The sequence below is a fragment of the Notolepis coatsorum genome (assembly GCF_963971535.1).
Source record: "Notolepis coatsorum genome assembly, chromosome: 2".
In the NCBI taxonomy this organism is placed as follows: Eukaryota; Metazoa; Chordata; class Actinopteri; order Aulopiformes; family Paralepididae; genus Notolepis; species Notolepis coatsorum.
The window spans coordinates 173,539,034-173,564,948 of NC_140166.1; the positions used below are offsets into that span (position 1 = coordinate 173,539,034).

Genomic DNA, 25,915 nt, shown 5'->3' on the forward strand with positions numbered 1-25,915 from the left:
GGACCGTGCTCAGTGGCCCACCCCAAGGGCGTGAGACCCCTCTACCTATGTTCTGATCTATTCCGTTAACATCCCCCAGATATGAACGAGAATTAATCGAGACAACCTAGTAAACTGGCGCTCGGAAGAGACAAAACTCCATCCCAGTTGCCCTATAAAAACGCTGTTTTAACAAGCAACCAAGGCGCACTTAGCCCCTGCGTGATTCTTTAACAGAAACACACCCAGCCAGCACTATGTATGCGTCGAGACCCAAACACATCAATGGATAGTCTAGCAAGACACCAAACATTGTTCCTCCAAGTCGCCTGGGATAACGACACGGAGCCGTCGTGCTTCATGTACCTTCCTCTTTTTATCCAAAAAAGAAAGAAACACAGACTGACATGAATCCCACGTGACGCAGCTGAGGGTAAAAATCGTTTACATTTTTACATCCCACCACCCTCGCCATAGGGAGGAGACGGAAATCCCCAGAAAGACTTCCCACGCGAGCTGTATAGATTGAAAAGAATATATTGCAACATTGAGCTATGTAATATTTGGGTTAGGGCTCTCCGAGGAGGAGGCACTGAACCAATACACACTCAATAATCGAATTGAATACACACACAATAGAGCAGAACTCCTTTTTGAAGTTCTACTCACCTTGACAATCTGAGGAGGAGGCTCTGAACTCTGAGGAGGCTCCCTCACAGGGAAGGAGAGTCCGAACTCACAGAAGGCCCGAGGAGGAGCTTCGTGAGGAGGAGCTCTGACAACTCCCTGAAACAGATCCATAACATGGACCTGAACAACTCACGGAAGTCTTACCAACAGAGACGCGCAAAGTTACGTACTCTATGGCGGGGGAATTTCTGCGGTGCACACGCCCAATCTTCCAGGGCGTGAGATCAGGAAACTCCCCCCCCCCCCCCCCCCTCTTACCCTGTAACGTGCCGAACAGCAATGTGACAGGAACCTTGAAGGACAGGAGGTTTTAACCCCTGACCAATCAGAAAAGGGGAGGAAAGGATTACCAGTACACCTCTTTACGACCCCACACCCATGATACGATGTAATGACAAAAAAGAGCATGACACAGTCATAGTCAGCTACATGAAGTGTCTAACAGCTTCACATAGCTCACCTGCTATCTGATTTTTACTAAGGAAAAAACACAGAATAGAGAGGGCCCCCTTTAAGAGCCCCGGTACCAGACTTACACATGTGCTTCTGTGGCCAAACCTAACCCAGTTGTAGATCACAAGACACACACAACCCTTCATCACAACAAAAAATGGCAAAAGTACACTCTCTACAGAGGAACGCCGTTTTTCATAACGAGAGAATACAGAATCCTCGATTATGTATTGGCCACAGGCCTTGCTAAGCACACACGATAAGTGACCAAACAATCTTTTCTTTAGGAAAATATAGTTTCTCAAGCGGTTAGCACAACCCCAGCAATTAACCGGAGGGTTACATCGTATCCCCACAAACAGTGACACAATATATTGTAAACAACATGTCTGAGAGGAGGGTGGGGAAGCCCCAGGGAACCGGGGGGATCACCCCTCCTTCCTTACCCTTGATACGACCAAGTTGAACAGGTAACCCTGTTAATATGTGAACACACTGTTCATTGTCATTACAGGCTGAGAAAATAATTCATTCCTTAATCACATGTCACTAAGCATAGCTTTATAGGTTAAATAACCCCCTTAGTTGTGAGTTCACGTTTACGTGAACACACATGTTCTCATCACAACTAACCAGATCATTTTTACACATGTAACAACAACCCGATTTCTATGGAGAGAGAAGCTATACCAGTGACAAGACAATTCACACACAACATGCGCCGTATCCTCAATGTATTGCAGCAACACACGTTTTGGAAAACATCGTTATTACAAAACATTTAGAAGGGAAGGAAAGAAGAAGTGTTTAAGGTCCGGTCGGGACCTTCCTACCCTGAGCGCCGGCCAAGAGAACTGCAATCTGGCTAACGGGGCACCGAAGTTGAACACAGCATACCTGTGTTGACGACGAGGGTAACGTTGTTGCGCCACCCAGCCGCTACGTTTCTCTATGTTTGATGCAGTCCTCGCTGGCAGGGCTCCGGTGTAGGTTCGACTAACATCCTCTGTCAAAGATGACGTCGTAGTCAGAGTGTTTAAGGCATGTTATAGTCATAGAAAACGTTCAACAGTGTAGCATTAAGCTAACAGCCGATCGACTGATAGCAACAAGCTAACGTTACTATCCTGGTAACACAGCGGGCTAGCGCCACAGCTAACAGCTGACTGGCTAACACAGTAGACCACAACTAGCACGCCAGCTAAGCAGCTATCACCTGAACTGCATACAACGACATACACACTTCAGACCGGCCGCTGTCCAAGTCCCTCCCCTAAGAGGGAAAAGAAAAAGAATGTCAGAACAGTTTTCAACGGTGATCCAGACATGCAGCGGGGCCAGCACAGTTCCCATTTCGGGCTGCAGCCGACTTTGAGCATGGAACTCCCGATAAAGAAGATCCTATGCCCACATTTCCTCGTTAGGGTATACTTTCATTTGTATATGAAAGATGGGGCCTGCACGGGACAGAGAAGCATCCGCTCGAGAATCCTGGGATCACCAGGTCCTGGTCGGGGCCCACTAGATTGACCATCATGGGCGTCAGACCAAGATCCTCCGACCACCGTTTAAGCCGAGCAGAGGACCCCAGCCTGAAGTCGGCGTTTCGTAAATTGTCAGCTAACCCCCACAGCATCAACAACAACCGGAGCTCGCAAGCAAAACAGTACGTACCCAACCTGGAAACAACCGCTTCTCACAACAGTCGGTGCTTCCCACAGTCCAGCTGTGTGGCCGGAGGGCAACCCCATCCAGCCGTAGCAAGGAGGACTGTAGCTGGGGAGCATGTCAGCGGCGTGAGCTCCTAATACGAAAAAGCCGTTGAAGGTCGGAATGACCATCATCTTCCAGACACTCCAGTAATGAAGACAATATCGCAGTATTTTCTCGAAAATAGTGAGAGAAAATAAAGATATGATGTCAACGTATCTTCTTTTGTTTTCCAACTTTCTTCTACTAACAACCTCGTCAAGTGGGGATCTACCGAAGGCACTTCCTTGTGGTGAAAGTGAAGAAGGAGGCGAGTAGGTGACCACACTCCTGCTTATGAAGGTAAGCGGATGGGGGTGTGGCCAGACGAATGTTGGGATGTAAAGGTACATGGTGGAATTTTTTATTCAGTGCTCGTGCACGAAGTGAAGTACAGTGCAACTGGTGCTGAGCGAAGCCATAACGAAACAGAACTGGAAACTCATGAACCACTCTCTGCAGAATGGACTGCATTTTTGGAAAATCTCACTCTGAATGAATCTACTCTCGCTGAAGTGCTCTCTTCAGAAGGTGTATCTCACCACATGGCAGAATATCATGCATTCAGAGAAGCCGTGAGAAATGGGGAGCTGCGAGAAACTGGACAGTTTTGGATGGAATACAGGAATGTCAATGAATAAGGCAATCAAAATGAATGACTATGAAGGATACAAAGCCACCCTAAACAACATACCAGACCTTTTCTTCTGCTCAGACCAGCAGAACTATGCTAGATTCCTCACATACTTGGGATACTATCTTGAACACATTGAGGAAACGCATCCAGGATCTGAGAATTGATTGATTGAAAACTTTATTAACATATTTCAGAATGGGTACAATACAGTACAGGGGATGCAGACCAGAGAAAGACTTTCGTCTTGTTTACATCAGGGTCCCCCATTTTCAATTAATCAATTCAACGTTTGCGTGCTGGAGCAATCATTGTATCCAGATCACATATCCCAGCCAACCGCTGCCACACTGACAAAACAATATGAAATATGCTATGAAATGGATCAAGTCAAACTCAGGGTCTGGAACATATTCTGCAGGGATCTGTGGAATCACCAGTAACTATGAAGCCAGCCAACGTCATATCCTGACTGCCCATGCCAAAGGAGAGTATGTAGAAGAGATGTGGAAAATGACAAGCGACCGAGGTGAACATACAGAGAAGCAGCAACGAGATCTAAAACCACGTGAAATCACTCTGAGAAGCAAGTCCAGCAAACAGTTGAAGCATTTCAGAGTTTTATCAACCCATTTCAGCTTGATACTTCTCAGCCCTTGACAAGTTTGACTTCAGGAGCAGCTATGCCAGAAGAGGTGCGCAATGATGTGCTGAATGCCCTGAAAAATGGCAAAACTCAAAAAGAGAAGTTCATCTGTGATCGACTTCAGACAAAAAAAACGTCCTTTTCTTTGAACCTATCAAGAGGAACAGATTCAAGACAATGTCATCTACCACACCTAAAAGGAAGCTTGTGGCATCAAACCAGAAAGTGATCCAGTACAAGGCCACAAGTGGGTTCATCTTTCAGATCTTTGTCAAATCACAACAACTCAAGTCACAAATAAGCATCTCTGACCTAATGACCTATCCCTTGACTCTGATGCCATACTCCATCTCACCAATCGATAGTTTTTTTCCGCAAAAACCAACAAAGCAAACGGAATGAACTACATGATCAAAGATGCTGAGAATGCCCAACTTCCTTCCCCAAGCCAATGTGCTCTCATTCAAGATGGAAACTCCTCATTCTACATGCGTGATGTGCCACGAACAATGAAGAATATATCAGAGCACACCTTCAAAAGTCTACCGGCTGCAGCTGAAACAGTATTCAGTACAGACACTTACCTTGACCATCTTCATTCACCAAAATCAGCTGAGAGGGATCACAGAGGTTGTGGTGAATGTTTTATGGTGAAGGGGCTAAATGTTCATCGGCCCACTGATTGGAATGGTTTTCTCACAAATGATAAACAAGAAGGCCCTCATTAATTTACTTCTGGATCACTGGAGCTCTGAAGATATGATGAAAGACATCCTCTGAAGGCCTGTTATTTTCGTAGAGGCTGGTCAAGCATGCAATGCTGGAGTGATGTCTAAAGAGCTTCTACCTGAGATCTGTTCAAAACATGAAGAAACGGATGTGAGGGTAATCATTTACATGCAGTATATCCAAACCAAAAGGCCTCACATCACAACAGTCAGAGTCAGAGCAAAATACTGACATTTTCTTCATCCTCCTGTATTATGCCAAGTCATCAACTGTCAACATCCTCTTTGACATGGGAGATAGACTTATCAACATCAACCAGCTGGCTGAAGATTACTCAGAGGAACACATTTCAGCTCTCCTGGCCTTGCATGCATTCACTGGTGCTGACTGCACATCAGCATTCAAAGGCAAAGGGAATGTGCGACAGATGAAGATTCTGAATCAGAAAAGTGTATCCAGATCTTTGCTGAAGTGGGGAACTCTTGGGAGCTTGATGAGTGGATTCTCAGTGATGTTTCTTTTTTTTTTGGCTCAAGCCTTGAGCTTTGACAGGGTATCTCCGTTGACATCTCCACCTTCCCACCTTGCAAGAGGGTCCTCTTACAGCACATGAGAAGAGTCAACTTCCAGGCATGTGTCTGGAAGAGAGCTCATGAGCACTACCCGGAGATCCCATCCCCTCTCGACCATGGATTTCACATTAACACAGAGACTGGCAAGCTAGAACCACTGTGGTGTGAGGGTGACATCATCCCCAAAGCCCTCGTCGATGTCTTGGCAGAAGAAGAAACAGATGAAGATGACTTAGCAGATGAAATCCATACAAATATGGATGATGATGATGATGATGATGATGATGATGAGGAAGAAGGAGGAAAATGATGATTAAAATTATAATTAAAATTATCATCATAGTTTTATAGTCAGTGAATGGATCACAGTAAATTTAAGTAAGCAGCAAAAGGGGTCTAAGAACCAAAGAAATGTATTCTATTTTTTGTTTGAGCTGTATTTTATTTTCTCCATTTGGCTGTATAGAATATCTATCTACAGTTTAGTCATGTTGATTCTATTTACTTCTTGATAACAGACTGCACACTAGAGTCATTTTGTTCATTGTGTTGCCTGGACTTTGTTCTTCAATACATTTCATATTTGGTTAACAGGTTTTCTGTGACTGAACTCTCCTTTGCTCAATCTGTTTTATGTTGCACTGTGATACCCCGGTCCACCAGGGGGCGTAACATTGTTCACTTTTCATGTAATTAACTCCAGATAGTATAGCATTACATTACTTAAGTCTCAACTCTTGTTTAATATATTTTTTAGATATAAAAAATAAGGGCGAAAAAAAAAAAAATATGTTCTATTTTCTCGATTTGAGGTACAATGGAGAACCTTGGTCATAGCAGATGTAATATTCTAGATAGAAAGGTCATCTTGGACTTAAATTGAAGCTTATAAATGTGGGAAGTTTTTATATCCATGTGAAGCAGCAACATGTATAATAAAATACTTAAATTATCACTTTTGATGACAATTTGTCAGGCGGACAGATGTTTTTTTTTGTCTTTTGGGGTATTCTGAGGGTGATATTTGACAATAGAAAGGTAGTAAGCCCCAGAGTATTATTCTGATACTTTTCCCCTATGTGTCAGGATACACCATGCAACGTCTCAGACTTATTTGACCATTTATGCAGTTGCAGTACCCTCATATTTGCAATTACATAATTTCGCCAGAAGCTTTTCCCAAAAACAGGGTTTTTTGGCCCCTAAGGCCAAACAGGGCTGATTTGGGGGTGGTCATTATCAACTTGTGATGGCCCAAGGTATGGGATAACTGGAAATAATAATGAAAAAAAGGTAGCAAAAAAACATCCTGAGGGGTGGACCTGGCTCCCGGCCTAAGATTCCTTACCTCAGATCAGATGTTCTCCAAAAAGATTATTCCAATTCCTGATCGCCATTCCAAATATCGATCACGTTTATTGATCCAACACTGGGTACTGGAAATATGTATTCCACGCTGTTCTGGGGCTCCAGAATGAATCCGATCCTCTCGGGTGACTTGCCTGAGAAGTAAAATGAGGAAGCTGGATTTTTTTCCCCCCATGTGTTTCATTCAATCCATTCCAAAGGGGTGCAGTACCACAGGGAGAGACGATAGGGGGCTGTATTTTCCCAATGGAGCTCAGAGAGAGTTTGCAGTACTAACGTGAGGCTAGATTGATGGAAAAAAAAAAGCAAGATATCTCGTCGCTGGCACTCAAAGTGTTAAGAAGGACAGTGAAGTTATATATCATCTGGCTTCGCGTCTCGCTCTGCCTACTGAGATAAATCACTATCTCCAGCACCTAGTGTGTTCTGGGAAACAAAACAAATGCACCCACTTGCACGTGACCACGCCACTCCCATGCGTCCTCTATATTACGCCGGAAGTGGTCACGCCTCACCCTTCATTCGTTTCCAACGCGGAAGCAGCTCAGATGCACTTCTGAACTGGAGATTGTTATGAAGCGTAAGGAGAAATTACACAATGTTGGGAATTCGCCAGAAGTTCGCCAGCCCCCGGAACCTTCTCGGCACGTCCTAACAGCGCGGCGGTCCTGTCCTGTTTTTTCCGCGCCGCATGACAGCGGACCGAGGGACGTCACGCGACGGTTGGCAGTCGAGCCACGTCGCGCCCAGATAGGACCTGCGCTAGCAGGCATTGGTACTGGCATGGGTAATACTGCTCGTTGTCTCGTGAGACGACCGGGTGATGTATTGGCGCAGGGGGCAGGATATTTTGGATAAATGTGGTCATCATGACTCACTTTTGAGATGTTTTTCCAAGTATCCTAGCGCGCAGCTAATGCTACAATGTTGGGGCGCCGTTCCCATGTACCCCGCCGGGGCTGTCTTTACTCTTCCCTCCTCTTAACCATTCATGCTGACGGTCAATCGGTGTCTAATGTTGGGGGTTTAGCGGAGGCTTATTTACCCTTTACATGGGTGGATGGGCTGACGACAGGGCTCAGGGCAGGTGTGCATTTTGTGAATCTATGAATTGAAAATGGGGGACCCTGATGTAGACAGGACTAACGTTTTCTCTGGTCTGCATCCCCTTAACAATTGTGTGTATTGGGCTAGCCCATTCTGCAATATGTTAATAGAGTTTTCGTTCATTCATTCATTTATCCCGTCACGGGTGCACACCGCAGGGGAGGTTGTTGCATGGCTACTAGTGGAGCAGTGCTTCACTAGTAATAGACTTGTCAGCAGCCGCCACTGGTGTTCTGTGCTTAGTGGTGCAGGTGGCATCGGTCCTTTGCCCTGACATGGTGGAACGGTATCCCGCCCGGCCGACGCCAAGAGGCGAGTCGGCCCGGCAGGTGGCTGGTGGGCTGTTGAAGCTTATACCGCCGCAGTACAGAATTTAGCAGCAACTAGCAACATTGCTCAATTGGCTGCTTTTCTGTCAAAAATGGTGTCGGGTGGTGGGGCCTTAGGGCTAGCCGATGTCAACCATTGCGCGAGGTTTTGAGATTATTCAGTTTTTGACCCAGCCGCAAGCTATAACTGCAGGGAGGGCTAGGATGCTGTCTCCTCCTCAGGGCTCCCCTCTCCGCGGGTGGACCTTGGTCTGTCCACGGAGGTGCGCGTGGTATTTGACCTGGGCTCCACGCTGCCCCACACCGCACAGCCAGAGGTGAGAGCACGGCCTCGGCAGCGGCTGCGGCGAGGCCCCCGGCCAGCGGCCATGTTTCCCCCGCATGAGATACCCTGGACAGGAAAACGGGTGATCACAAGGCCGACAGCCTCGGCAGCCCGAGGGATCGGCTATATTAAATGGGCACGCCCTAAAAAACCGTTGCCATCTAGCTGTGTCTAGCACGCTCTCCGGTTACTCCCCCCCGCTACGCTACGGGACTCAGGGCTCTGATTTGTCCTCTTTGGCTGCGGGCCGCGTTCTTCCAGTGAAGCGCAAGTGGCCCCACATTTCGCTTCTCATGGAGACAGGGGCTGACACCCAGTCGCTAGCTAGGCCTGGGTCTGTCTATGAGAATGCTGTGCTGTCAAGCGGCTCCCACACCACACGTCCTGGGTCTGTGTTTGGTGAGCCTGGTGTTGTATCTGTCGACGGAGCAGGGTTCCCTGTATCTAAATAAATTTGTCAGAGGGGGAACTCTAGGCCCAGGAGGTTGCAGCGTGGGTTCCCCCCAGCCCGCCCTCGCCAGGCCGGGTATTACGTTAGTGCCTCCCCCGTCTGGACTTCCGATCCCGCGGTGGTCAGTTAGGCATGCGTATTTTGGGTGGTAGTAATATCACTACTGTGCTATCACTATCGGGCAGTGTGGAAACACACACCATGCATGTCCAGCTGCAGAGCAGGCTGTCCTCACTAAGCTAAGCCGGGAAGATGCTCAGCGGGGGAGCCTATGTCACCAGGGGTGATGGCCGCTCCCCTCGTATCAGACCGCCCCTTCTGTCGGGGTCCCCCCCTTGGGTGCAATTGCCTCGTTGGTAGAGTCAGGATGCGATATCCCGGCTCCGTGGGACACCCTGCTCGCGCGGTTGGCGAGACCAGGGTTGACGACGCACAGCGGGAGGGGCCGGGCCACCTATCTACGATTCCTAGCGGGCCAGCGGCAGTTGGCGGCGGGGGCGCTTTGGAATTTTTACCACGTATGGCTGCAGTAGTATAGCCATATGTCTGTGTGGATGGAGAGAACGCTGTTACAGTTTACACACCCCCGCCCTCCGCTTTTGGGTTTGGTACAGACTATTATCAGAGTCCGCGGCAGTGACAGCCCTGGCCGAGGAGATTCGTTCTCTGGCGGCAAAGCAGGCAGTCGTCGTGGTCCCATGGGAGGACGCAATGAGCGGCGTTTCCTCCCGATATTCTCTGGTGCCCGAGAAATCGGGGGGGGGGGGGGGTGTCAGACCCATACTGAACCTGTCCCATGGAAGGTTCAGAATGTTGACCGCCACTCACCTTTTAAGCGCTGTCAGGGGGTGGACTGGTTCACCTCCATAGACCTGAAGGATGCGTATTCACATCCCGATCTTCCCTCCTAGGACGTACCTACACTTCCTTTTTCAGGGCTTAGCGTACGAGTACCAGAGGCTGCCGTTCGGCTACTCTCTGGCTCCTCGCATCTTCACCAAGTGCGTGGAGACCGCGCTGGGGCCTCTGCGTCGTCAGGGGATACGAATTTTATTCTACCCTGGACGACGTTCTGGTCCTCGGCCGGTCAGAGAAGATCGCCAGGTCTCATACCAGGCAGGTGGTGGAATTCCTCATCAGCCTGGGTTTTGCTGTAGGTTGGTAGAAGGGTACTCCTCTTCCCAGTCAACGGGTGGAGTACTTGGGCTTATTTCTAAGCTCAAGGTCTATATGGGTATCCCTCTCAGAGTGGCGGCGAGTGGATGTTCTCGGCGTGCTCGGGAGGTTCCGTCCTAGGACGGTTACGGCGCTGTCCGTGATGCGCCTGCTCGGTATGATGGCATCTGCTCACTCTGTGGTCCCTCTTGGCCTCCTCTTCATGATGAGGATACAGAGGTGGTTTTCCAGTATGAAAATAGACCCGGTGAGAGACAAGTGGAAGTGGCTGAAGGTTCCCATGTCAGTACTGGGGGACCTCGCCCTCTGGGTCCCCATGGGCAGCAGGCTGTCACACGTCAGTCTTCACAGACGCCTCCCTCACAGGATGGGGGGGACGTGTCGGGCCAACGCAGTAGGGGGCAGCTGGCAGGACCATGTTGCCCGGTCTGCACTACATTTCAATGTGTTGAAATTGAAGGCAGTCCTTCTGGTCCTCAAACGGCTCTGCCACCTTGTGGTGGGCAAGCATGTTTTGATCAGGATGGACAACACGACGTCAGCGTCGTATATCGACAGACAGGGAGGAGTACGCTCCACCCGTCTGCACCGGGCAGCGGTCGAGCTCTGGCTATGGGCGTCTCTCAATCTGCGTAGCCTGAGGGCTCTCCACATCCCCGGCAGGGAGAATGTGGGTGCGGATGTGATGTCGTGGGGCGGTCCTCACCCCAACGAGTGGGGACTACGTCCAGACATAGTCAGACAGGTCTGGGACCGATTCGGGGTGAGAGCACGGCCTCCGCAGCGGCTGCGGCGAGGCCCCTGGCCAGCGGCCATGTTTCCCCCGCATGAGATACCCTAGACAGGAAAACGGGTGATCACAAGGCCGACAGCCTCGGCAGCCCGAGGGATCGGCTATATTAAATGGGCACGCCCTAAAAAACCGTTGCCATCTAGCTGTGTCTAGCACGCTCTCCGGTTACTCCCCCCCGCTACGCTACAGGACTCAGGGCTCTGATTTGTCCTCTTTGGCTGCGGGCCGCGTTCTTCCAGTGAAGCGCAAGTGGCCCCACATTTCGCTTCTCATGGAGACAGGGGCTGACACCCAGTCGCTAGCTAGGCCTGGGTCTGTCTATGAGAATGCTGTGCTGTCAAGCGGCTCCCACACCACACGTCCTGCGTCTGTGTTTGGTGAGCCTGGTGTTGTATCTGTCGACGGAGCAGGGTTCCCTGTATCTAAATAAATTTGTCAGAGGGGGAACTCTAGGCCCAGGAGGTTGCAGCGTGGGTTCCCCCCAGCCCGCCCTCGCCAGGCCGGGTATTACGTTAGTGCCTCCCCCGTCTGGACTTCCGATCCCGCGGTGGTCAGTTAGGCATGCGTATTTTGGGTGGTAGTAATATCACTACAGGGCTATCACTATCGGGCAGTGTGGAAACACACACCATGCATGTCCAGCTGCAGAGCAGGCTGTCCTCAGCAAGCTAAGCCGGGAAGATGCTCAGCGGGGGAGCCTATGTCACCAGGGGTGATGGCCGCTCCCCCCGTATCAGACCGCCCCTTCTGTCGGGGTCCCCCCCTTGGGTGCAATTGCCTCGTTGGTAGAGTCAGGATGCGATATCCCGGCTCCGTGGGACACCCTGCTCGCGCGGTTGGCGAGACCAGGGTTGACGACGCACAGCGGGAGGGGCCGGGCCACCTATCTACGATTCCTAGCGGGCCAGCGGCAGTTGGCGGCGGGGGCGCTTTGGAATTTTTACCACGTATGGCTGCAGTAGTATAGCCATATGTCGGTGTGGATGGAGAGAACGCTGTTACAGTTTACACACCCCCGCCCTCCGCTTTTGGGTTTGGTACAGACTCTATTATCAGAGTCCGCGGCAGTGACAGCCCTGGCCGAGGAGATTCGTTCTCTGGCGGCAAAGCAGGCAGTCGTCGTGGTCCCATGGGAGGACGCAATGAGCTGCGTTTCCTCCCGATATTCTCTGGTGCCCGAGAACGGACAACACGACGTCAGCGTCGTATATCGACAGACAGGGAGGAGTACGCTCCCCCGTCTGCACCGGGCAGCGGTCGAGCTCTGGCTATGGGCGTCTCTCAATCTGCGTAGCCTGAGGGCTCTCCACATCCCCGGCAGGGAGAATGTGGGTGCGGATGTGATGTCGTGGGGCGGTCCTCACCCCAACGAGTGGGGACTACGTCCAGACATAGTCAGACAGGTCTGGGACCGATTCGGGGAGGCCATGGTGGACCCGTTTGCGAGCAGACAGTCCCACCAGACCAGTGCCCCTTGTGGTTTTCAGTCAGTCGGAAGGACAACCCCTTTCTGGGGGTGGATGCCTTCTCGATGTATCCGTGGCCGCCCGGGATTCTGTACGCGTTCCCCCCCATACACCTGATAGCTCAACTGTTGGGGCGGGTACGTCAGGAGCGCAGGACTTTGATCTTGGTTGCGCCGGGCCGGGGCTCGGCTGTGTGGTTCCCGGCCCTGATTCAGCTCTTGGTGGCCCCGCCGTGGCCTGTTCCGTGGTCACCGCGGGCCCTCTCTCAGGCACGCGGAACTCTGTTCTGCCTCCTGTTCTGGGGCAGCCTCTAGGCTTGGCTGCTGAAAGGGTGAATCTGGTGGGGATGCGTCTTAACTCTTCTGTGGTTAGCGCCATCCGGAATGTGCGCGCTCCGTCCACTACCGCGGCTTACGCAGGGAAGTGGCGTATGGTCGAGAGTGGGGGGCAGAACATTGTTCAGCCACCCTCTCGTGGGATGTTCTTGCTTGGCGCATGGCGTCTCAAGCCTGTGGAACGTTCCGTCTCCGAGTCGGGACCTCCAACTGTTCTGGAAAGGCTGTTAGGGGCCCCGTTTGAGCCTCTTGAGCAGGCGCCATTGGATCGTCTGTCTTACGACTGCGTTCTTTTTTTGGGCCATCACCTCCGCTAAATGCGTGGGTGAGCCATGTGCTCTCTCGGTGCGGTCGGAGTACCTGTCTATTCGGGCCGATAGCAGGCGACTCTGGCCTGATCCGGCCTTTGTGCCAAAGAATATCCGGAGCTCTTGTCGCTCCAGGGATATTGTGATTCAGGTGTTTCATCCTGCTCCTCACGCTAGTGGGTTGGAGTCAAGCCTTCACCTGTCGTGTCCTGTCCGTGCACTGGGGGTTTACCTTAGTCGCACGCAGGGTCTCAGGGCTTCCGATCAACTGTTTGTTTGTTACGGTGGCCCTCGCGCGGGTGAGGCGCTGTCCAAGCAGCGCCTGTCACATTGGTTGTGCGAGGGCATTGCCCTTTGCTACACGTTGGCTGGACAGGTTCCCCCCGGGGGTGTCAGGGCGCACTCTGCTCGTGGTGTGGCGGCCTCTGCTGCCCTGTTAGGGGGGGCCTCGGTGGAGGACATCTTTGCTGCGGCCTCCTGGTACTCCGAGTCCTTTCGTTAGGTTTTACCTCATGGACATGACTGGGGGTTCTGTCTCCCAGGCGGTCCTGAGGTCCGGGACCTCTCCTGCATCCCGCCATCAGGTGGGCTAGCAGGGGTGTGTGGGTGTGGGCCGCGGGGTGCTGTGTCAGACGTGGTCCCGCTTGCGCTGTGCGTTCGGGGGTGCCCATGGTTCCCCTTTTTTCGCACTTTGGTGGAGTTGACTGCCTCCCCCCCCTTCGTTAGGACGGGCGGGTGGACGGGACTCCCCTCCTCCCTGGCTGGGGCTTACGGGCCCTCAGGGGGTGCATTTGTTGGGGCCATGCATCCGCTCTGCCCTTTATCTCAGTAGGCAGAGCGAGACGCAAAGCCAGATGATATATAACGTAAGGTTATCCTACAACCCTAGTTATATGAATACTGGCTGAGCGTCTCGCTCTTTAGCGCCCCGAGTTCCCTTGGATGTTTTCCGCTTATGGAAATCGAACTGGGAAGGGTGAGGCGTGACCACTTCCGGCGTAATATAGACGACGCATGGGAGTGGCGTGGTCACGTGCAAGTGGGTGCATTTGTTTTGTTTCCCAGAGCACACTAGGTGCTGGAGATAGTGATGTATCTCAGTAGGCAGAGCGAGACGCTCAGCCAGTATTCATATAACTAGGGTTATAGGATAACCTTACGTTACCAGTTGTTATTCGATTGATTGATTGATTGAACATTTTATTAACAGACTGCAGAATGGGTACAATACAGTACAGCTCAATTACAATACACACAATTGTCAAGGGGATGCAGACCAGAGAAAGACTTTAGTCTTGTGAAAGGAAATTCACTCACTGGCCTCCTCCAATACTGTAACCTAAGTTCTTTTATTGAATGAAGCGGTGAGACACAAGTTGAGTCTGGAGTCAGATGCCTGCAAGGTTTTTATCTCAAAGTACACAGAGAACACAGGAAGGATAGCTCTCAATCCGGACCACCTGCTTGAATACAACCGCAGAATGGCCCTTGACGACAGACAGCCACACACTTTTATACAGTAGTACATAGACCAACCTCTTTCCTGACTTGATGATTGATTATTGTCGCGTCATACCTTGAGGACAAAGGATTTTAGGCGGGACGCAGAGTAGAAGGAGGGGCTGTTTTCAATATTCCTCCGCTCTCCTTATCACCCCTCAACGGCATATAATTTGTGTGCATGTGTGTTGGTGTGTGTGTGTGAGTGTGTGTGTGTCGGTGTGTGTGTGTGCTAGAGTGAGGGACATGGTTTTGCATGTATAACTGACACTCTTGCAAAAGGGGAGGGGGTGTGTGTATGTCTCTCTGTGTGTATGTATGGATGTTTGTGTGGTGTGTGCTTGTGTGTGTGTGTGCTGGTGTGTGTGTGGGATTTTGCATGTTCTGATACATGATCTCGCATCTGTGTCCAGTGCTGTCCACGGGGCCCTGTGTCTACATAGAGACACAGAGACCAGTGTACAGCCTAAAGATATATAAGATACTGACATCAGATCAATGAATTAAAACTATCAATCCCCCTTTTGACATATAAATCCATATGTCAACACAACAATTCATTGTGCACCCAACAATATGACACGACCATCAATCATCAAGACATACACTAAGCATGGACCTGTCAAAAGGCCAAACCTCAACCGAAATCGAAGGTCAGGAACAAATACAGTACATTTCCGGACATATACCTACATATCGGATGACCACCAATACTGCCATCAATACACCAGACTTGCACTTAATCCAAGAGGGCGTGTATATCATATAAGCGTGAAGCTTAACTATACGGGGGCCCAGAGGAGAGAGAGAGAGTTGGGTGCGATCAAGAAGGGACAGAGAGATAACAGAGAGACTCTAGAGTAGGAGACAGTCAGGTGGGAGTCAAACATAGCACGAAGCGCATGGTATAGCAGAGGTTCTAGCACATCCTCCTCGCATGCTGGAGATCCCAGTCCGTTACATGTGACAAATAGATGGTCCAGAGGTCATCCAGTAGAGTCCAGTGTCGTCAGGGCCGTAGATGGGCAGGCCATAGATCAAAACCGTGAAATACTAATTACAATTACACAATATAACCCAGGAAACTAACACAAGGATACAGTCATCAAGATTCATTGTATCTTTATAGAGGAATGAAAACAAAAAAAAATAACAATAAACTGACGTTGATTTAACATTAACCAGGACCTGTAAAATATGGAAATGATGCTTGACCGCTTTCGCACAATGTACATGCTTGAAATACTATTTAAGACAGTTCAGACAGTTCAGTCTTCTTTTGCACAATATCAATCATATTTCAAGACCGTCCAGTTTTAGTTCAGTCACATTTTGCATAATTCCAATCAATTTATACTTTCTCATCTAATATTCTCATTTCAATTAATTATCTCAATTCAGTAATTTATTCAGTTGTTGAGTCCAATTCAGTTCAATTTATTCAGTTGTTGAGTCCAATTCAGTTCAATTTATTCAGTTGTTGAGTCCACTATTCAGTTGTTGTGTCCACTATTCAGTTGTTGTGCGGAGTCCACACAGAGTCCACACACCCACCCTTGAGACTGTGAATCCCACAGTCTCAAACCGCAGGCCATCAGGCAGAGAGCGCCGAACGACACTCCATCCTCATCAGTCAGCCATCACCCCCAGAGGACACTGCATCATACTGAATTCAGGCCGAAGTCCTGTTGCCGGCCCCTCCCCCTCAATCCGGCACCAGCCCTACATTTTCAGGCGACCATCGAGCGACAGCTCGTGACATCGTCCGGGTTTCATTTCCACCCCACCACCGGCAGAGGTATGGAGAGGAGAAGGGCCTCGGTACGGTTCTCAGCATGACCACAGCGTCCCCAAGGAAGCGGATGACAGCTGACCGTTCCCCATCGCGTCCATGGTCGCTCAGCCACTCCCCAACCCGACAGCCTGTGGAAGAAACAAAGCACACAGAACACCACACAGCTTACTCAACAACCACAAGCAGATTACAATCCATCCAGACTTATTTTATGAGAAAACCCATTGATTGAAACACATAAAACATGCGTAAAGAACCACTCAACTTTCAGATTCCCAGTTCCGGCACATCAGCGTCATACTCCGTCACCATCACCCAACTCACAAATGAAAAAGAGGACCACATCAGAGATACATAAAAAAAATGCAATGATTTTCAATGGTTGCAATCTCTATGCCGAAGGATCATTAGAAAATCAGACTAAAATTCACATAAACCAAATCAAAACAAAACACACACACATGTGTCCCACATCAGAGTATACAATATCCTAATGAGTATACAATATTCTAATGAGTATACAATAAAAAGAAAAAAACAAGCAACAATATCTTGTCCCCATTCTCACAACCCTACCACGACCTCATAGAAACATGCAGTTGGTTCCCCCACATCCTCATCCCCGGATGCCATCATGTCAGCAGAGTCCGGTGGCTCAGACACGGGGGACCCCAGCTGGACAGGAAAGAGACGGGCTCGAGGAGGAGAGCCGTCCGGTGCATCCTCCAAGGGCTCCTCGTAGGCCGGTGCCTCGAGCACGGACCCTGCAGTCACCTCGTGGGCATCCTCGCCATCCCCCCACAGGGCCCCCAACTCGCCCATACCATACATACCACCCTCTCCATCACCTACACACCCAGCATCCCCTCCATTCACCATCATCTGGTACCCAGCATCCCCTCCATTCACCATCATCTGGTACTCTGGTACTTGCGTGAATTTTGTGTCAACAGCAGTCACAATCACTTTCTCACAGAGTTTCCTGATGCATGGAATACAACAGCATCCACATAGGACAAACAGTGCCACAGTCGTTATGAGGGTTACTGGGCGTGAGACTACTACTATGTTCCGCCATTTCTGCCAGGTATCGTAGGGTATCTTCCTCCCTAACACTATTGCCACCGGATGGTCCGGTATCCAATAGCCCTGCTCTGATCACAACTAAAGGCCCCATAAATGCTGGTTCAGGTGTTGTCAGGGGCATTTGGAATTTGTTTAATGTCACCTGTGCATCTGCATATGGTGGTGGTTGACTAGAGAATGGATTGGTCGTGCTAAACACAGGAGCTGTTGGAGTGAATGGGGGAACAGCCTCAGCCGCTATGAGGTTATCAATCACTCTCTCTGCTGCTCTTTCTTCCATCTGCATAGTCAGTTTAACCTCTCCCAAAAAACAGGAGCAGTCAGCTAGGAATGACTCGGCCTCGGCTAGCTCCTGCTTAGCTTTAGATTTTGCTTTGAAAACGTAGGTTTTCGTCCCTTGCAAAACAGCGTTCGCATTAGCTACTCTTGTGGCTGCTTGGCCTGCACATGTGCCGAGCTTCCCTTTTACCGGCACCTTCTCCGTCCATTGTCCAAACACTCCGACCTTTTGGACCCGTTCCGCCCATTTTACAAATCTTGTACTGGCTTTGTCTCTTTCTTTGTCGGCCACTTTACCCAGCCAACGTGAATGTGTATCTACTAATACTTGTCCGACGCTACCCGGCTCACACGACCTCCACTTTTGTATAATTCGTTCCGTCATTTTATTACAACCTTTATGCTAAGTTTGTGGAGAGAGTGAGAAAATTAAAGAGGAAGGGGGGGAGAGAGACAAGAGAGCGAGGGATAGATGGAGAGAGAGATGGAAAGAGAGAGTGGGGATAGAGAACGAGAGGGCAAAAGAGCGAGAAAGAGTTTAGTGAGAGTAAATGTGTGAGAGAGAGGAAGAGTAAGAGAGAAAAACAGAGAGTTAGAGAGAGAGACAGAGAAAAAGACAGAGAGAGAGGGAAAGAGCTAGTGTGAGAAAAATGGGAGAGTCAGAGAGAGAGCGTGTGAGGAAAAGTGTCAATCCGGGGTGCGTGAGCGAAAGAGAGAGAGAGAGAGAGTGGGGAGAGAGAGAAGGAACGAGAGAGAGAGAAAACGAGAAGGAGAGAGAGAGAGAAAACGAGAGAGAGAGAGAAAGGGAGCGAGAGAGAGGGAGAGGGAGGGAGAGAGCGTGCGAGTGGGGGAGAAGACAAGACACTCTGAATGGGTCCTGTGAGAGCGGGAGAAGAGAGAGAGAACGAGAGAGTGAGAGAGAGAGACAGAGAGAGAGAGAGAGAGTGGGGATTCACCCAGAACGTGCTGGCTCGAGTTCAGCACTACCACGGAGGGAACAGCTCCTACTTCCGTGTTGTTGTAGTTTTTCGAGGAGGGAGTAGAATTCGGCAGAACACCGGCAGGACCGAGCGCGCGTCGCTCCAATAAAATGTTGTATCAATGTGAAGTGTCTTTAGCAATGCAGAGTGCAGACCAGCAAGCGGCATCAACAAAATAATAATGATAATAATGGTGATGATTATGTTGAAATGAAAATGGGGACCCTGAGGTGTGAATTAGTGTGAGAGGGAGAGAGGGAGAGAAGAGAGAGAGACAGAGAGAGAGATAAGTCTACGGAGGGAGTGGGAATGAAAGAGAGGAGGGGGAAGAGAGACAAGAGAGCGAGGGATAATATAGATAGAGAGAAAGATGGAGAGAGAGTGAGATAGAGAGAGAGAGAGAAAAAAGAGAGAGAGAGTTTAGTGAGAGTAAGTGTGAGAGCGAGGAAGAGTAAGAGAGAAGAACAGAGAGAGAGTATGGTAGGTAGTATGAGTTAGTCAAGAGATCAAGGGATAGATAGAGAGAAAGATGGAGAGAGAGTGAGATAGAGAGAGAGAGAAAAAAAGGAGAGAGAAAGAGTTTATTGAGAGTAACTGTGAGAGAGAGAGGAAGAGTAAGAGAGAAAGAAGGATGAGCTAATATGAGTAATGTGAGAGGATGAGGGAGTTTGATCAGAGAAGCCAACGAGCGCCTGTGCCCTGCTACCTAAGTATTGGATTTCACTTCTCAGGTCAAAGGTCAATCCTGGCTGTTTTAAACAAGGAGGGAGAGAGGGTTTGATAGTGAGAGAGTGAGAGAGAGAGAGAAAAAAGAGAGAAATAGAGAAAGACAGAGAGTGAGAGACCGAGCTAGTGTTAGCAAATGTGAGAGAGAGAGAGAGAAAGAGAGGAAGACAGTGAGAGAGAACGAGTTAGTTATGAGCACGTGTGAGAGTGAGAGAGAAAAAGAGAGAGAGAGAGAAAAAATGTGAGAGAGAGAGAGTGTCAAGGGGTGTTTGGGTGATAGAGCCCAAAATATAGAGAGACGATTCTGACTCGAAGTCAAACGCCTTCCAAAGGGGCCTGTCTTCCTTTCACCTAAATCTCGAGTATCACTTCTCAGGTCAAAGGTCAATCCTGCGCCCGTAACCAGCAACCACAAGCTCGTTTAGCCTTCACGCGCTAATCATCCGCAGATTATTACAATCTTTGAGATGTGAGCTCAGGTAGCCGGCAGGCACGCACATCGACACATTAATCCAAATGAGTTCCACCTCGAGATTTTTTTTATGACACAGAAAACAGGACAGCCTCAGAGACGTTCTAAACCTCAAGATCCAAACAATCCCGCTAGACTGTAGGCTTCCTTGTGCGTGTCTATGGGTGCTCAAATAATGTGTGTGTATTTAGATGCGCTGGGGTACAGAAAGAGAGAGAGAGAGAGAGAGAAGGAGGAAGCCAGAGAGTGTGGGGAAGAGAGAGTTATAGAGAGAGGCAGAGGGGGGGGGGGGAGAAAGTAGGAGGAGGAGGAGACGGAGAAAAAAAACAAGATAGTGTGGGGAAGAGAGTTATAGAGAGAGGCAGAGGGGGGGAGAAAGTCACCCTAACCACACAGATTAACACAAACTCCAATCGCTTGACCCAGTGAACTAGTACAACGTAGTTATCCAACCTATTTAAGTAACGTGTCCCTCCACTTTGGGGGTCCGTTCAACTATGCTAAAGATGTTTTCTTCACTTGCTCCAGCTAAACCTGGGATTCAATACAAATGCCTATTCACTATCCCCTAATATCCCAACCCCGTCCGTGGATATTAATCTCAAAAGCCTGTATGTCGTTCAAATCTTTGCTGTAATAACGAGCCAATCTTCTACCCTCTAGGGGCGGGCTCTGTTGAAGAATACAGCACAGATTCGTCTTACATCTAAGCTTTTCTGTTAAGATTCAATAACATGCCACCCAAATACATATATAGACTCTCCTTGAGCCTTTTTCCTCCACATTCACACACAATTGAAATGTATGAGGGAGAAAAGACAAACAAAACCAGCACAATCAATTTATAGCAATCAGTCGACTCACTTTCTTAATAGGTCACTTAGCTTTAACATTCATACAGAATAGATTTATAGGCCTTTAACCTCTCAGGACTTTAACCTCCGGTGGGACTTTAACCCGGGGACTCTAACCCCCTTTTATGACTTTAACCTCTCAGGACTTTAACCTCTGGTGGGGCCTTTAACCCTATTTGGACAGAATAGATTTATAGGCCTTTAACCTCTCAGGACTTTAACCTCCGGTGGGACTTTAACCCGGGGACTCTAACCCCCTTTTATGACTTTAACCTCTCAGGACTTTAACCTCTGGTGGGGCCTTTAACCCTATTTGGCAGACCTTAGGGCCTCACAGATGTCAGCAGTCGCAGGTACCTTTTCCTATCGAAATGACAAAACAATTCTAAATTTGGAATTTTGCCAATTTGTAGAAAATTTATTTTTAATTTTGCCTACCGTTTTGTCATTTGAAGAAAAAAACACCGGCATCCGTTTCGACCTGGGCGGCTGTCCTTCAGCCGTCACACCTTGTCAGTCTCTCCAGGACGATTTGCAGAGAGGAGAGAAGAAAAGTACAGATTATAGATCCATCATTCCTGTGCCCTCACATATACCAGTATTCCTCCTCATTATAATGACAAATCATAAATTTAGAGTTTTCAATTTGCAGAATTTCAATTAAATAGGTTGTCTGCTCACCTTTTCAATTTTTTAGCGCTTGTTTTGTCACTGACGACGAGACACCTTGTCTGGGACTCCAGACGGCAACTGGTTCACCGCGATCAATCCAATCCCGGACGAGCCCCCATTTGAAAGGAAATTCACTCACTGGCCTCCTCCAATACTGTAACCTAAGTTCTTTTATTGAATGAAGCGGTGAGACACAAGTTGAGTCTGGAGTCAGATGCCTGCAAGGTTTTTATCTCAAAGTACACAGAGAACACAGGAAGGATAGCTCTCAATCCGGACCACCTGCTTGAATACAACCGCAGAATGGCCCTTGACGACAGACAGCCACACACTTTTATACAGTAGTACATAGACCAACCTCTTTCCTAACTTGATGATTGATTATTGTCGCGTCATACCTTGAGGACAAAGGATTTTAGGCGGGACGCAGAGTAGAAGGAGGGGCTGTTTTCAATATTCCTCCGCTCTCCTTATCACCCCTCAACGGCATATAATTTGTGTGTGTGCATGTGTGTTGGTGTGTGAGTGTGTGTGTGTCGGTGTGTGTGTGTGCTAGAGTGAGGGACATGGTTTTGCATGTATAACTGACACTCTTGCAAAAGGGGAGGGGGTGTGTGTATGTCTCTCTGTGTGTATGTATGGATGTTTGTGTGGTGTGTGCTTGTGTGTGTGTGTGTGTGTGTGTGTGTGCTGGTGTGTGTGTGGGATTTTGCATGTTCTGATACATGATCTCGCATCTGTGTCCAGTGCTGTCCACGGGGCCCTGTGTCTACATAGAGACACAGAGACCAGTGTACAGCCTAAAGATATATAAGATACTGACATCAGATCAATGAATTAAAACTATCACTTGTTTACATCAGGGTCCCCCATTTTCAATGCATCATAACATATATGACATACATAACACAGATAGACAGTACTGCTACATCTCTACATTTGACATACCAGATTTACAAATACAGTACTGTTTGATACAAGAAGAGTCTAAAAAAGAGAGTATACATTTGACGAAGAAACTGTACATTGGAGGAGGTTGGTAGGTAGGAGATTGGTAGGGGGGGGGGGTATTTCGTATAACATGTGTCATGTATGTCTGTAAACTTGTGCATAACGGAGTGTGGCTCTATAGCAGTCATTTTATATGAAGTTTGTAGTTAGATGGCATGTGTTGGTGACAGGTATACACAACTCGGGTTGTTATGGTCACGTCATTCACAAATGGGTCACGTGGTGTCGTAGTAGTAGTAAAGTCAGCTGTTCACCGGCGGGTTTCTGGTACGGTAATGATGAGGGAGTGAACGGGGAAGTCACACTTTGCTGACCGCACGCACGCTACACTATGATAAATCAAACCGTGACTCACTTTATTTTTGATACTATATGAACTGTTTTTAACTCCAATAAACTAACCAAACACAGTATCCTGGAGCAGTGATCATGTGGCGAGCGGCGCGTCTGGCAGGTATCATTATTTCCCCGATTTAGTCTCTCTGTGACTACAGTATGTTTGGACAGTCGCCATACAGCATGCTTTGTAGCAACCTCCCTCTGCAAAAGGACACTGTCGCACGAATGAGATTTGTGACGATAAGTTACGTTACGGTATCTGTACGAGCCATCGTGGTGGCATTTCACTATGTCCTTTTTTTTATCTTAATTAGATAGACGTGTTCCTGTGGTCGCAGGCTCCGTTGGACCTTACGGGGCATTTTTACACAATGGCTCTGAATACACTGGGGCCTACGCAGAGGAAATGACTACAGAGGTGAGTGACTTGCAATTAGCCTTAAAGGAACCAGAGTCAGTTGCAGACAGTACATGGACTAATTTTGGGGTATTTCTTTGAAAAGCTTTATGTGTCATAAAGGGACTAGATGGAATGTTTTTTTCAATAGTACCGTTTAAGGAGAAATGCACATGTTTGTATCAGTTTGTATACTCATTAGGCTCGCTGCATGTCACTGACTGATGATGTCACTGTGTCACTGGAAGAGTGACTTGCATTTAGGGAACCCGTCAGTTGCAGACAGTACATGGACTAATTTTGGGGTATTTCTTTGAAAAGCTTTGTGTGTCATAAAGGGACTAGATGGAATGTTTTTTCAATAGTACCGTTTAAGGAGAAATGCACATGTTTTTATCGGTATGTATACTCATTAGGCTCGCTGTCACTGTATGTCACTGGAAAAGGTTAATAGAGGGTATGCGCTCTTGCGCTGATGTGACTTTCTCACCAGAATATGCCCCCATAGTTGAATTGAGTGGCAAGACGTGATGCTGCAACATGGCTGCCTTGGCTATTGCCTGCCTCTTTTCCTTAGCTTTCAGCAGTCTGTAAAAAGACGGCTCAGATTTGTACAGCTTTTTCCCAGTAACCACAGTAACCAGTTTCCCACTGCCACTCAGTAAGTTAGTCTTTCTGCCACTCAGTGGTGACAGTTCCTTTATTCATCCCCATTGTGGAAGTTCAGGTGTAATAGCAGCATAGGGGAGGGGAGGTACAGGAATAATATAAATAGTAATAAGAGTAGAATGTAATAATAATAATAGTGGAATGGCAGTATATTCTATCAATAATAATAGTATACCGTACTTTTCGCACTATAAGCCGCACCTGACTATAAGCCGCAGCAGCTAAATTGAATGATGTGTACATATATAAGCCGCACTGGACTATAAGCCGCAGGTGTTTTAATGTTTAATTACCATATGTAATTAGCATTGGGACACAATACTGTCGGACAAATAACAAGAATTAACTCATTTACAAGTTGTATTAAGTTTAGCAAATAAGGGAACAGATAAATAACATTTCAATGCAGTCAAAAAAGCAATATTTTGATTTTTACATTTTCGGGTTTGGTCACATCGAGTCACATATAAGCCGCACCGTTATATAAGCCGCAGGGTCGAAAAATTGGGGAAAAAGCCGTGGCTTATAGTCCGAAAAGTACGGTACATAGTATATAGTAGCACACTGAGTCTGTGCATTGTTTAGTAATTAAGAGTCAGACAGTCCTAACAGTTCCCATGTTCTCCAGCCGTTAGTTCTCCCAACTATTGGCGGCCTACTGTGACGTCACGTGCATACCCTCTATCGTCCTGGGTGTTTGGTATGCAGTCGTTGGGATGAATTGAGTTGATCCATAATATAGGGTGTCAAGCATCTTGTTTGTCTGCTCCCAACAAGGAGCTGAAAGCTTGGCATCGACCGCAGATCAACTGCTTAGTCGCAGCGGGAGCTGATCTCATCGCTTTGGAGACGATCCCAAGTATCAAAGAGGCAGAGGCCCTGGTGGAGCTGCTCAGAGAATTCCCCAATTCAAAAGCCTGGCTCTCCTTCTCTTGTAAGGTAATTAAAGTGCTTGTTAGACACCTGCAGACTGGCAAAAAAAAGTGAGAACCCTAATTTTTCGTCAGTGGATGGGGGCCTTTGTTAGTTTTGCTGTCTGCCTGAGGACCTGGCCTAGTGTTCAGTAAACCTCTAAATCAAGAGCACACTACTACGCTCTGTATGTTTACCCATTGCATATGAGCAGGCTGCCCACATAGTAGGCGTTGCACGTTAGTTAATGTGTTCATGTTGTGATAAATGTTCTCAGGATGGGAGTTGTATATCCGATGGTAGCCCGTTCACCGAGGCGGTCCGGATTGCTACTAGATCCCAACAGCTGATTGCCGTGGGGGTCAACTGCTGTTCACCGGCCCTGGTCAAGCCGCTCCTGGACTCTGCAAAATCACTCCGGAGTCCAGACCTCTCCTGGGTGGTGTACCCCAACAGTGGAGAGGAGTGGGACACAGACAGCGGGTGAGTCTTGAGATCACCTCGTCTACTGTCCCAGCTTGAACTGGGCCCTCCTTCAGAAAGAGCTAATCTATTTTTGTTGTGGAGACACGTACAGGTAGAGAATCGAGATTTCAAGATTCAAGAGATTTATCCGACATAATTTCTTTCTACTGTAAATCTTGGAACTTGACATGGAAAAATATCCCTACTGTTTTAACAGCTACTGGCTTGACATTGTGCATTTAAAAAAGGTGTGAGGCGCAAGGGTATATATAATGCACCACAGCTAAATATAGTGAACAGCTATATTCAGTCTTGTAGAATTTGAAAATGAATCTTAAAATCAAGAAATCAACGTTTTTTTTTTCTGTTACATAAATGAGGCCTGTGGTCAACTGAGAAAAAAATCTCCTGTTCTCCCAAAGGGATTCTTGGATTCAAGTGTTCCTCTTGTATTCTTTCATGCACAGGTGGCGATCATCACGCCAGTCATCAGGGGAATCATCAATTGCTGAACTATGTTCTGAATGGAAGAACCAAGGTGCAGCGTTGATAGGTAAGATGAAGACTTTTATAGGACATCAGAGATACCTGCTGGTGAGGAGATGCACATGTGTGATTTTAAATGGGATGTTTTTCTGTACCACTAAG

The 25,915-nt window shown here is 48.3% G+C and overlaps 1 protein-coding gene across 2 annotated transcripts in view; it reads left to right on the forward strand.

Annotated features, from left to right (window-relative positions):
- LOC311224316 (homocysteine S-methyltransferase) overlaps positions 1–25,915 on the forward strand; it is a 44,922-nt gene that overhangs the window by 16,720 nt on the left and 2,287 nt on the right. For both annotated transcript variants that reach the window (XM_084309255.1, XM_084309254.1), the window contains exons 4-7: positions 23,139–23,242; positions 24,668–24,829; positions 25,080–25,285; positions 25,735–25,820. In XM_084309255.1, the coding sequence (XP_084165381.1) occupies positions 23,139–23,242; positions 24,668–24,829; positions 25,080–25,285; positions 25,735–25,820 (558 nt within the window). The remainder of the gene's footprint in view (positions 1–23,138; positions 23,243–24,667; positions 24,830–25,079; positions 25,286–25,734; positions 25,821–25,915) is intronic.